The following is a 12,849-nucleotide window of genomic DNA, read 5'->3' as shown; positions in this document are numbered from 1 at the left end:
TTTTCCAAGTGAGACTGAAGTTTGCAATTCTTGTTTAGGTTTCTTGTGGAGATTGGATTTAAGTTCTTGTACCCAACAGTGTTTGTTGTATATTTGTATGCAACTGCCCAACTGCTAGGTAGGCTGACTGCCAGGGATAGCTGCAAAAAGTTAAGAGAAGCTGACGAGGCTCACTGTGACAAAACACGATTGAGGTTTCAGTTTAATTCTGTTGTGCTTATTATAATGTTTAGAGGAAAACAACAAAATAAAGAACCTGCAATAGTTCTATGATTGATGTAAGAAAATATCTTTAGCACTTTTAAAAAATATCAGTTTTCTCAGGGAATAAGTACTTCATTTGGTGAAGTAGTTGTATATTAACTAATGCTTCATAACCAAGAGTATGATTCTGTAGCAATAACTAATACAGACAGACAGGGTAGGTTGATTATCTTCTTTTATCTTTAATGGCTTTGTTTTTCATTTACAGGTGGCAGTGTGCTGTATTTGTTTCTTTGTCATTCTTCCCCTGAACCTTGTTGGTACGATTCTTGGCCGGAATCTGTCAGGACAGCCCAATTTTCCATGTCGTGTCAATGCAGTGCCTCGTCCTATACCAGAAAAAAAATGGTAAGAAAAAAACCCCATACATGTGAGCTAAATGCCTTGGCTTCAGTACAGTTCAAGTGACTTATCGGGCATGATCGCTGCAGCCTTCTAAAGTAACTTTTTAGTTAATGTCTGGAAGAGTAACTTCACTAAAATTTCATAAGTATGACTTTTTCCTTTTGAATACAGACACCAAGCACTGTTAATGGGTAATAGATGGAGCAGATTTTACACATGTAGCAGATTTTACAGTCCTGGATCACTGATTTACATTTGGCCTGAAATGCTCTCCAGTCTCTTACGTAAAAAGGAAGGTTCCAACCTATTTCTGTTATGGATATCTTGAAACTGAACCTGTTTTCTTTAGTTAATGCCTCTTACAGGTTTAGGATTCGATGTGCCTTGGGGGCAGAACTGTTGTGTTTAATGGTCTTCATGTTCAAGTTGAGACATTTGCAGGGTAAAGGTGGGGAAATGCTTGTTGTGTTCCTCTGTATTTCATTTGGTGGTACAGAGCCCAAAATATTCCAAAGTACATTGTTTGAATTATGAATAAGCCTGAATTATTTTTGAAGGGCTTGTAAAGGAGTACCTGGTCTCAAAAAGTAAACTTGTGGTTGGTTTTTGTTTTTGCAAATTTTGAATGCAGCCACTTTTTAATTTAACATAGAGATTGAAGCAGCAAGCTGTGGAAATAAAAATATTCTCAGGGGATTTTCTTAATAGATTTTTCTTGCTTTCCCTGTTCAGACGAACACAGTGTGAAGTGGGCACTGAAACGTGTACGCTCACAGTATCCAGGAAGCGCAGCGCTCTTAATCTCTTGTTAGTAGTGGATTGTGCAGCTCAAGTTCAAATGCTAGGATGTGATTTATACTGTGGTCAGTGTCCTGGGGATCTGATAGATTTTGCAGGATAGGATGATGTGACAAAGAAAAAAGATGCTTTCCGTAAAGATAACGTAATTGCGTGGTGTCAGTTTAGACAGTTCTCCGTATAAATAATAAAATGAGCTCTAAATTAAATTGTTGGTTACCAAGTATGTTTGGAAACACTGCAAGTACTGGACAGATCACCTTTAGTAGGTGACAGGCTCATCTGCAGGTAGGTAAGTGTTAATTCTTGGCTGTATGTTTGTGACTTGATATAGCATTAAAATGAACACTGGTTCTTAATCATACAATGATGACCCTGTGGAATTTTCACTCTGGTATTTGCAGTATCTGTTGTCAGCAACAGCACTGAGTTTTAATGACTTCATTCGAGGCTGGTGGACATTCTGGGATTTGATTGCTTAGACCCTTTCCTGACAAAAGAAATTCTTTCTGTAGCTGTTAAAGCTTCTTAGATGCATGCCTCTATGCTTGTAGATTGGTGTGAGTTTTATGTTTGTTTCATGTTTCCCCAAGAATGACTCCTCATTCTACCCATATACAGCATCCTTGGGGGTACCTTCTTTCTAATATACTGGTATGAGATGTATTCTTGTTAGCATGCCTTTAAATAATTTTCTGGGCTTTGTAAAGTACCTGGATATATGCTGTAACATATTTTTCAGAATATTATTATTGTCCCTAAACTAGTCTTAATATCTTTCAGGTTCATGGAACCAGCTGTTATTGTTTGCCTAGGTGGAATCCTCCCTTTTGGATCAATTTTTATTGAAATGTGAGTTTGACAGCTATTTGCTCTTTTGATTAAAAGCAGTAATTTCAATCAAATTGCAATACTATCTGCATATTTTGTTTACTCTCTGCAGGTATTTCATTTTTACTTCATTCTGGGCTTACAAGATCTACTATGTTTATGGCTTTATGATGTTGGTTCTGGTTATCCTCTGCATTGTGACAGTTTGTGTGACTATTGTTTGTACATATTTCCTGCTAAACGCAGAGGATTACAGGTGGTAAGTATTGTGGTGTTTGCATAGTTGACCAGACTATGCCTAGTTTTATAGAATCAAGATTCTTGACAGGTCTTTTCGAAGTATCCCATGTTCAGATTTTATCTGTGGGGAGTAAAAGCGAGTTCTTGGATCCTTTCTGCAGAGGAGCTTTCTTGGTGAACATGCATCTGTGCATGTATGTGTATATGCATTAAAAAATACATTGAGGTACAAAGGAATATAAAGAAGGTTCGTCATTTGATATCAGTGGTTGATCTTGGTCTTGCAATAGCAGGTTTTGTCATGTGTAGCAAACATAGATTTTGATAAGTAAGTCTGTAGAACCAGGATGCTTTACTTTTAGCACATTGTGCATCTTCTTGGGAAGCATTTTCAGCAGATGTGTGATGATTGTGTGTCTTTACTTTCAGGCAATGGACAAGCTTTCTTTCTGCCGCATCAACTGCGATATATGTTTACATGTACTCCTTTTACTACTACTTTTTCAAGACAAAGTAGGTGACAGTTTTCCTACTTGAATATCAGATTGCCAAAGAAGTTTATTGGGAAAGACAGAGATAAATACCTACCATGAATTTGTATTTTTTTCTTTTTCAGGATGTATGGCTTGTTTCAAACATCATTTTACTTTGGTTATATGGCAGTATTTAGCACAGCTTTGGGAATAATGTGTGGTAAGTTTCAAATATACTGAAAAATTCTGATTGAAAATTTTCAGGCTATTCTGTTTCTCACTTCAGCTCTGTGTTTTTGGTGCAGGAATATGTATGAATATTTAAGAAAGAGTATTTATGTATTGTGTAGCAAATTTCAGCTCCTCTGCAAAGTTGAAAGACTCAATATTGGGCCATAATGCAGGAATAGGCTGTTTGTAGTGCAGTCTAACTTCAAAGTAAATTCCACATTCATTTGAGTCCATGTTAATATTTTGTTTTGAAGTTCTAAGTGTTGCCCTTTGCCAAGCAACTAGGTACACGCACTGAAGCACCATGGGTATTGCAGTACTGACACTACCTTCTGTATCCTGTGCCGTGTTTGTGTTGGGGTGACAGTTCAGAAAGGACTGGTACATCGGGGTAGCATTTATAAAATAAGTATTGGCATATTCAGAGATGAAGGAGAATGCAGAGTGCTCCTGTGTTCAGCAGGATTCCATCCCTTTTTATGATACCTGTTTTAACAGGTGCTTAGTGAAAAGTAGTGAGGTCGTGGAAGTCATCCAGTGAAGCCACGTGTACTTACGTATCTGATAGTTTTATTTTTATCCTTTGATTGCTCGTTTGTTGTTTTATTTTGTTTTTGTTTATGTTTTTTTTTTTCCAGAAAGAAAGTGCTTCTTGGTTCTTTTATGTATTATGTATGATCCTTATTTAATACTTTCCTTCACAGCAGTGAATGAATAACCCTCTAGACTCTAGTGGAAGTCTTCTCTGAGTTAGATATTTGGGACCCATAGTGTCTTACTGGAGTTGAGTTTACTTTCTGTAAAGTGTGCTGATATCTTGAGGATAATTTCACAATGCTATTTAAAAAGAGGAGCATCATCCCTTAACCTCTTTCCTCTCATGAAATCTAATCTTGCCTCATTGGGTTCTTGGCACATTACAAGACTTCCCTGCTGTTCTGGTAGTCTCACAGCCATTTTTTTTTTCTTTAATAGGTTTATACTTTTCAGCTCTAATCTTTTCTTTATAAAGTGCTCAGGCTGGTATTGATTAAAATGTCTGTGATGCAGAAGCTGAGCTTGCCCACCAGTTTCTGTAATTAAAATGTTTTTTAAAACATGGAAGAGTCGGGTTGTCAGATGCTTTCCTGTCATGGTAGTACTGTACTTGGTGGAATATTAGGACACAGTCTAAGTTTTTTTAGAATCAGAAAGTACTTCTGTTATGTTTCATTTCTACACCTCTATTGAGATTATTTTTTGTCTTTTTTAACTGTGTTGGAAGAGAAGCTTTGAGATTCCTTTTTACTGAGAACTCATATTTTCAGTATGGGTGGGGAAAAGTCCCCTGTCAAAAAGCATTTGTCCCAGAAGTTAGCACAATTCTCTGCTGACTGTACATCTCTTGTGCAATGTTTATAGAGCTGTGGTTTGCATGCTTATATAAATGGGCACATTTGGTATCACATTTGGCTATAAGATGAACTAGTTCAGACCAAGGCAGCCACAGTGTAAGTGTGCAGGCTAGTATCATCCAACTCTTTTCTTAAGTGCTGCTGATAATGCTTAGTGAACTCATATCCCATGTGTAGTGGCATACTTTGATCCACTGAGTCTTTTGCCCTCTGCAAAACATCTGGAAGTTCTGGAACTGGTCTGCGGGGAGCCCATGAGAACTTCCAAATCTGTGGAGCTTCTTGTGCTTCCCTCTTACTGCCAGATAATGAAACCAATTCCCCGACTCAGCTGTATTAGTTTCAGCTGGAATGGAATTGTTTTCTTCAGAGTGTCTGATATGATCCTATGTTTTGCTTCTAGGAGAAAAGAGATGTTGACAGCACATTAGTGTTCATAGTTGCTGCTAAGCAGTGTTGTACCAAGCTAGTGCCATTTGCAACTGAGGGCCCCAGGAGCTGGGAGGGAACGAAATTAAGACAGCTGACTGGCTGAAGGGATATTCCGTACCATGTGGGATGTTGCATCATGTGGGAGTTTTGAAGGGAGCTGTGAGTTTATCTTGCCCTGTTCTTCTCACTGAGGAGCTAGCTGGGCCTCTGCTGAGCGGTGATGAGCAATTGCTTGTGCATTACTTGTTATATATGTTCATTATATAAACATATGTATAGCCATTACTATTTTGCTTTATCTTTTCTCTGTCTTAGTGAATAGTTTTATCTCAACCCATGAACTTTGTTGTTTCTGATTCTCTCCCTCATCCCACTGGGAAAGGAAGGAGCAAGCGAACAACTGTGTGGCACTCAACCACCTGCTGGGTTAAACCACAGCAGTCCTTTTGGTGCCCAGACATGGGGCCTAAAGGGTTGAGATAACAGCAGATCTGACCAGAGCGTGTTAACACAGGGTGTTGTGGTAGTTTGATAATTGCTGGTCATGATATTAATTTTTTTCTCTATTTATGGAGCTCTTTGAGAGTCTTCTCATGGAACTATACTGTGTAGCATCTTGCTTGCTGTTTATTTTCCCTGCCGTGTTGTTTGTTAGATTAAGGTTTATATTTTGCTATGCTGTGTTGCCTTGTCTTATAATAAAATTGGCAGCCAGGAAACTTATGTTTTGTGTACATGTGACATTGGAGTCATCTCTGGGCTTTGGGGACCACACTGTTGATGCTGTATTAATTACCCTCTTTGCTCTGCCTCTTTGAGGAACCAGGCTGCATAGAAGACAGGAGGGAAAATTGAGAGAGCCTTTCCAGCAGTCCATCAGCCTCCCTTTCTCTTTCATTTTTTTTTTCTCTCTATCTTAATAAATAGTTTTATCTCAAAAAGAAAAGGCAGTACGGAAAGCCTTTTGTAGTGCCACGCTTTGGCATTCACATAAATACTGTATGTATAACTATATGTCTTTCTAACAAACTTACATACTCAGAAAGGCGCAGCTATAGTAAGCCCTAATTGACTTCAAGTAATAGATGGGAATTAATGTTTGATTGCTTTTCCTGGCTATTTGGATTCTTTTAAGTTCTGTTTATTTAAAGCCTGTTCTACTGAAATATGCTTACAGTTTATTCCTGCCAGATCTGTGTAGGCCAGAACCAAGTTAGGCACATTATCTGGTGATAAAAAAGTAAATAAATAAAGGAACTGGGGTTTTTGTTGTTTTGTTTTGTTTTAATTTAAATGAACTAACTGTCCTGCATTTTTCTCAGGACAGCATTCTTTAATTGTTTGTCTTAATTGTCTGGCATTCCTTGTCTACTCCCCCAACTTCTATTCACTGCCTGTGAAGTAGCTTTTAGATTCAACCCCTGAACTTGGGCATGGCCATTAGTGATACTTCGCTGCTGTGGTTCAGAGTGAGTTGTGACTTCCTTATGGAGTGGAGAGCTGTAGTCTTGTGTTACTGCTGTTCTCTCCTCCTCCTCCTCACTTCTATTGTATCTGCATATTCTGTAGATCCCAAATGAAACAGAATTAGTTGTTTGTTCTCCCAAATATCTTGTGGCATCTGGCATCGCATCACTAGAGAGGTTCTCAAACAAGTTCTGGAATGTGTCTGAGTTTAGGAACTGGACTGGGCACTGGATTTGCTGGCGGTGCCTGCTTTAAAAGGCAAAACATGATGAATCTTAGGAGTTCAGTACCCTTGTTTTGTCCATTTGCTTTTTGAGACAGAAGATTAGTGTCGTTGACAGGCTACAGAAAAGTCTACTTGTGCTCCTGTTTAATTCCAAGCTTTTGACATGTCTGCACATCACTGCCAGGCCTCCTCAGTGCATTTAATGCTTGTGAGCAGCAGCCTGACCTTGTGTGTACTGTATTCATTTTAATGCTTTTCTACTTTGTCCAGGCTTGTAATACAAGTACTTAATTTGCTGACTAGTGAGTGACTGCCACTATATTTGCCCTGCTTTAAATGCCATGCAGCAGCACAAGCTGCCTTTGCAGGCTCTGTATTATTCCAGCTGTTATAGAAATGGTGCATCAGGTTTGCCTTATTCAGGTTTCTTGATTTCATGTGAACGTCGGGCTTTTAGAATTTGAAAACCAGAGTTTTGAGCAAGTTTAGTGGCTGGATTCACTGATTATCTGAGCAGTTCCCAAAATTTAAAGAACTGTCATTGTTCAGAATCAATCTGTGGTCCACAACAGTAGCTGAAGCACTGTGTTATTCACTGCAGATATTGTAGGACAGTGGTGTTTACTCAGCCTGGCAAACTTGGTTCTGAGTTTTACCAGTAGGTTGCAGAATCTCTTTCTGAGAAAAGGTCTCAGTCTCGTGTATTTCTTCATGTTTCTAAGCGCGCTTAGCCTTGCAGTATTTTGGGTATGGCATGAACTGTTATCTCTGCCTAAAAAAACAACAACAAAATCAGTGACCTGTTCTTTTACTGCTGCTGTGACAGTGCGTAATCTGCTCATGACTCTTACTAATTTGAAAACCACAGGTTGCAATTTCCTTTAACTACTAACTGCTACTAGTTTAATCTCTTTGCACAGACCTCCTTGGTGTTTAGGACTCCTGGGATGGGGATCTATTATTATTTGTGCCTTGTGGGAAGAAAAAAGCCATCTGCCAATAAAACATTCATCCAGAAGGCATGCAACTTATAATAAAAACCTGCCCTCCCATCTACCTTCCCTGCAGAGTGGGTGATTGTATGTTTTTTACCCTCTGTTCGGAAAAAGGGACCGGGTTATTGGCAGCAGTAGGGGGGCTACTATATTTATCGAGGCCAAGTGAGCGTGGCCCCTTGGTAAGATGGCTTAATGGATTTAGTTTGGTAGGCGAGGGGAGTTCTCGCCAGATGATTGCTGGGAGCATGGATAATTGGAGAGAATGTTTGAGAACAACTATCGCAGATAAATAATTTTGTGTGCAGAGAGCATGATTCTGTGCCACTCTGTGTGTTTATTTCTGGTTTGTGTTGATCAGCTCTCTAACATTCGGCGTTTTCTGTTTATTTTGCAGGAGCTATTGGTTACATGGGAACAAGTGCCTTTGTCCGAAAAATCTACACTAATGTGAAAATTGATTAAGGAAATAAGAAAATTGAACTATGGATCAGTTCCTGTTTTCAGGGGGATGAACTTGCACAACAAAAAGCGCGAGAAGAGATTTGGGTTTTAACACTGGGCACTATATGGGTCTCCATTTTGTGGATGGCTTAAAGTAACATCTATTTCATTGATCCTAGGTTCTTAATGACTGCTTTCTCCAACTGTTCACAGCAAATGCTTGGATTATATGCAGTAGGCATTACTACAGTACGTGGCTAACCTTCCCAAAAAACAAACAAACAAAAAAAAGGCCCCAGCGCATTTAAGATGAATAGACTAGCTCTCTTCAGTGAAGAGGACAAACGGTTTATTTAAAGCATTTGTTCCATTCAATAAAAAGGGGGAAGGCTTGGCTGCTAAAACTGCTTGATGAGTAGTCTTCCTGGTACTTAACATTTCTAACTTATGTAAAAATGCCGTTCCAGAAAGATTACTTCTCTGATTTTTACTGCCATTGCCAGGATAGGAGGTATGTTTTATATTTTGAATCCAGGTGCTTTTTGGTTTATTTGCGTTACCAACTATACCCTACATTCGTTTAAAAGTAATTTAAAAATATATTAAAAATAAAACCAAACCCACTTGCATGTAATATATCAGCTCTCATTCTAGTTGGACCAACTTCCCTTTATTTATCTTTAAAGTAATATCCAGCTATATCTTAAATCCATCCAAAGAAAATAGAGTTTGAAGACAGATGCGTTCTCTGCAATGCAGTTTACTGTACAGTTAGAAAGCAAAATGTTAAATGAAGAGGATTGTTTGTTTTTTAATGAACACTTTGAGGTCTAGATTAAAACAAAACCAACATTTTAACTGAATGTCTAAAGTGATTCTCCTTTGTTTTTTTTTTGGTTTTTTTTCCAAGTTATTCTTGCTTTTTTGGGGGGGGCTTTGAATGAAGATTTTCCTTTAGACATTATACAAGGGGTAATAAGTGTATATAACATTAAATAATGTAACTTAGGTGTAGATCCCAAATGTATTTGGATGTACAGATTTACTACGGAGTACTTTTCTGATGATTCGGTGTAAAAAACTGTGTGAATTTGGGTGGCTTTTTACATCTTGCCTTGCCATTGCATGAAAAGTTGGGTTTTCTTCACAATGTGTGTATGTCATGCCTTTCTGTTCTTTCCTTTCTCAAGCTCTTACAGGAATTAAATTTGTAATTTAGAACATTTTAATTTTTGTTAATCCTATCTGGACACTTGTGTAACATCCAAAGCGCAGCTGCTTGACGGTGTTCAGAAAACTAAAATAAACTTTTCAGACAAAAATGTTCTGATTGTGAAAATAGATGAGCTTACAGCTGAAGATGTTTGAAAAGGCAACAGATGCCTGTTTCTGTATATGACATCAGTCTGTTTTTCGAGTATCAAAACTCCACACGTTGAATTCAGAATTTCCTTAAAACTGTGTTGTACGATGCAGCTCCACGGTGGCTGATCAGCATCATAGAATTCATTTAGGCTGAGCTGTTTGTGGAGGAATCTGTTCTGTGCTGGAGGAAAAATGGGGTGAGCACGGGCTAAAATGAATGGGCGAATAAAGGTTGAATCTTTCTAAGATGGCTGTTAATTATGCACTGTATTTAGCTAGAAAGATCCTGAGTGTGTTTGTGACAGATTTAAGACATGTTCAGTGTGATGCTTATTGGTTTTTGTTTTTCTGGGAGGGCCAGGAGGGCATCTGCTACACCAGGATGTTTTTATTATTGTGACTGTCTGAAGTAGAGCATCTACCATGGAGGATGTGACTTCTTTAATTTACAGGATGAGCAAAGTATTTGTATTGATCAATACTTCATTGTCTCTATGTAAGAAGTACAGGTGATGCAGTAGCCACAATGAGAAACATTCCTGTTTTTGCAGAGGTGGGCTGGGGGGGGACTGAACTTAAAGGTAGTACTAAGAAGCAATGCGTCTGGTTGTGTGTGGCTTCTGTAACACATCTGAGCTCTCAGCTCTGATTCTGTGGGCCAATTTTAACCAATCTGTCAGAAAATCATTAGGTTTTGCTTTAAGTGAATGGGTGGTGTCTGCAGTTGAGCACCAGCATTTAACAGAGACGGTTTTTGTTGTTTCTTTATTAAAGTATTGGCTGATTTTGAGCCGGACTCATAAACTGGGTCAGCAATTAGTTTTCCTTTGTTCCCAAACATGGAGACTTAAAGCAGAGAATGGGTTTTGTGCAAGCTCTTGCTCATTTGAGAAGCCCTTTTTTTCATCCATGGTCTAAATCTGAAGTGAGAAGCCATCATCTGTACGCAATAAATATACACAAAGTACTCCTCTGAGATGCAAGTTTAAAGGGAATATTTTTTATAATGGGTCTGTTTTTCTATTTAGAGCACTGCTATGTCATTAGTCTATCAGAAATGTCACCAAACCGTTTGTGAATTTCATTTAATCACTTTTTAATGCCACAGAATGGTGGGCTGCCTACTTGCTTTCTCTATCCTTTGACATTATTAGCTTTTTGCATATCTAGGTAAGATTGTATAGCTTTTAAAGCGACATTGAAAAGATACGTACTGCTCAGGCGCTGCTTTTGTTTCTGCAAGCACGTTCCTTTGGAGAAGTGCTGTGTTTAAATAATTGACATTCTTATACTTTCACCTTAGTATGTGAATCAGTTGGGGATTTGCTTTCTTTTTCCCCGTTACGTTGGTTTGTGAAGGAGTGCGAAGTGTGACTAGTTCTGAACAGCCTGTCTCTGTGGTTGCTGTTTGGGAGTAAGGCCTTTTATTTGCCCTGCCCTCCCCCCTCCAAAAATGAAAACAAAAAAGTGGCTCTGATGTGAACCATTCTGTTTAGTAGAATTTGGAGGCTCTCTGCTTAGATGATGTAGTCCTTCCTCTTTTATGGAAGAAATAAAGATCTTACAGCCAACACTTCTCTTTTCATTGGTTGTTTCTTAGGAGTTTCTGGTTCTTGAACTGAAGCTGTTTGATGACTCCTCAGCTGACAGAGGCAAAACAAATGGGAGAGTTACATTTTGCTCTGGCTTCAACAGCAACAATGTCCAGCTGAGTCTTCCCGACCAAACATACATAGGCAGCTTCACTGAAAACAGTAGACCTGCATAACTGTGACTGCATCAGCAATTGCTGCTGCACCATCATAGTATCACAGCATCACAGAATGGCCTGGGTTGAAAAGGACCACGATGATCATCTGGTTTCTATCCCCCTGTTATGTGCAGGTCACCAACCACCAGACCAGGATGCTTAGAGCCACATCCAGCCTGACCTTGAATGCCTGCAGGGATGGGGCATCCACAGCCTCATACTTGTCAGAAAAGGGTAAGCTCAGGAAATAAAAAAAACAAGGTTCCTCTCCAATCTGGATCTAGCGTTACTGGAGAGGTCCCCTTCGGTTAATTTTTAACTGTGGCTCTCAGTTCATTAAAAAGTCAGTTGAAGGTTTAGGACAGAAGGGTAGAGGGGGGCATTTGGACATGGGAGAGAGAATAAAAAGCTGCAGTACCCCACGAGTATTGGGTGGCTTCCTGTAGTTTTGATAAATCCAGGCAGTTTTTGGAGAATCGCTTTAAGGGGCTGAAGCCGAGCTGGGAAAGGGGTAAAATATATATATTTAAAATAGATAAATACTGTATTTGATGGACAAACCTCTAGAGAAGAACTTTCAGTTGCAGTATCTTCTATAGCCCAGATCTGTGTCCATTTCATTTTCACCAGCGTATTTGCCACCGTGTGGTTTTCCCAATAGATGACATGGATTCTTCTGACATGTCATAGGCTGATGAATGGGGTGGAGAGGCGTTGCAGAGCTGTGGCTTGTGGGAAGGTTAATTTCCTTGTAACACAGATCAGTATGTCATATCTGTGGAGGTTCTACTGCGCTAAGGCTTCATTCCTTATGGATAAGAAGCCTAGGGGAGGTTTCTGAACATCCTGACTGAAGCTTTCCTTCAGGAACTTGAGCTTGGAGCATTCTAAAGCTCATCAAGTGTTCCAGGCCTTGTCTGTCTTTACCTGACTTTGCAAGTCTACAGGACTCTGGAAAATACAGGCAATTTTAAAGCTGGGAGTTGATATGAAATAAACAGAACCTGACTAAAAGGTTTAGGTAGTATTTCTATCTGGAAAGCTGAGTAAAGTAGAAAAAGCAGAGTGCCATCAGTAGTGCGTTGTGACTTTTCCTTCTGTCTGGCCTGAAGTTGGTAGGTGAACCAGCGAGTGCTACCATTATTATTAAGGAGTTTGCGTTAGAGACCTGACAGCTTTACAGACACCCATTTACCTGCAGGAAACCAAGGCTGTGCTCTCTCAAGTGGTTTGTACAACCAAATGCTGAAGAGGCACAGTTAGATTTCTTAAACACCCGTATTGACTCTGCAGAATGACTTGTATTGGTTTGAATTGCTTGGCTGTCTTGGATTGTGAGATTTTTCCACTCCCCGCCCCCCGTTTATGTCAGTACCAGAAAGTGATTGAAATCCAACACCCACCATTGTTTGAACCTGAATGGTAACTCATCTCTTTCGTTATATGTGTAGCTAAATAAATAATGAAAGAGGAAACAGTATCCCTGTTTTAGCAGCGTGAAGGGCAGCGTGGAAGGTGAACCTGAAGTATCTCATGCTTAATGAGGTGGAGGATCTGCGTGCTCTGTACCATCACTGTGTGTGTGGTTTGGATG

At 39.3% G+C, this 12,849-nt stretch overlaps 1 protein-coding gene across 1 annotated transcript in view; it reads left to right on the top strand.

The window, feature by feature from the left end:
- Positions 1-11,078, top strand: part of LOC107315840 (transmembrane 9 superfamily member 3-like) — a 39,279-nt gene extending 28,201 nt beyond the window's left edge. Inside the window, 6 exon segments of the mRNA XM_015866646.2 lie at positions 473-612; positions 2,191-2,259; positions 2,351-2,497; positions 2,908-2,991; positions 3,095-3,171; positions 8,094-11,078. Coding sequence (XP_015722132.2) covers positions 473-612; positions 2,191-2,259; positions 2,351-2,497; positions 2,908-2,991; positions 3,095-3,171; positions 8,094-8,161 — 585 coding nt within the window. The 3' untranslated portion in view covers positions 8,162-11,078.
- The last annotated feature ends 1,771 nt before the right edge of the window (positions 11,079-12,849 follow it).

This window comes from Coturnix japonica, chromosome 6 (assembly GCF_001577835.2).
Source record: "Coturnix japonica isolate 7356 chromosome 6, Coturnix japonica 2.1, whole genome shotgun sequence".
NCBI lineage: Eukaryota > Metazoa > Chordata > Aves > Galliformes > Phasianidae > Coturnix > Coturnix japonica.
The sequence above is the reverse complement of the archived record's forward strand: the minus strand, read 5'-3'. Positions and strand labels throughout refer to the sequence as shown.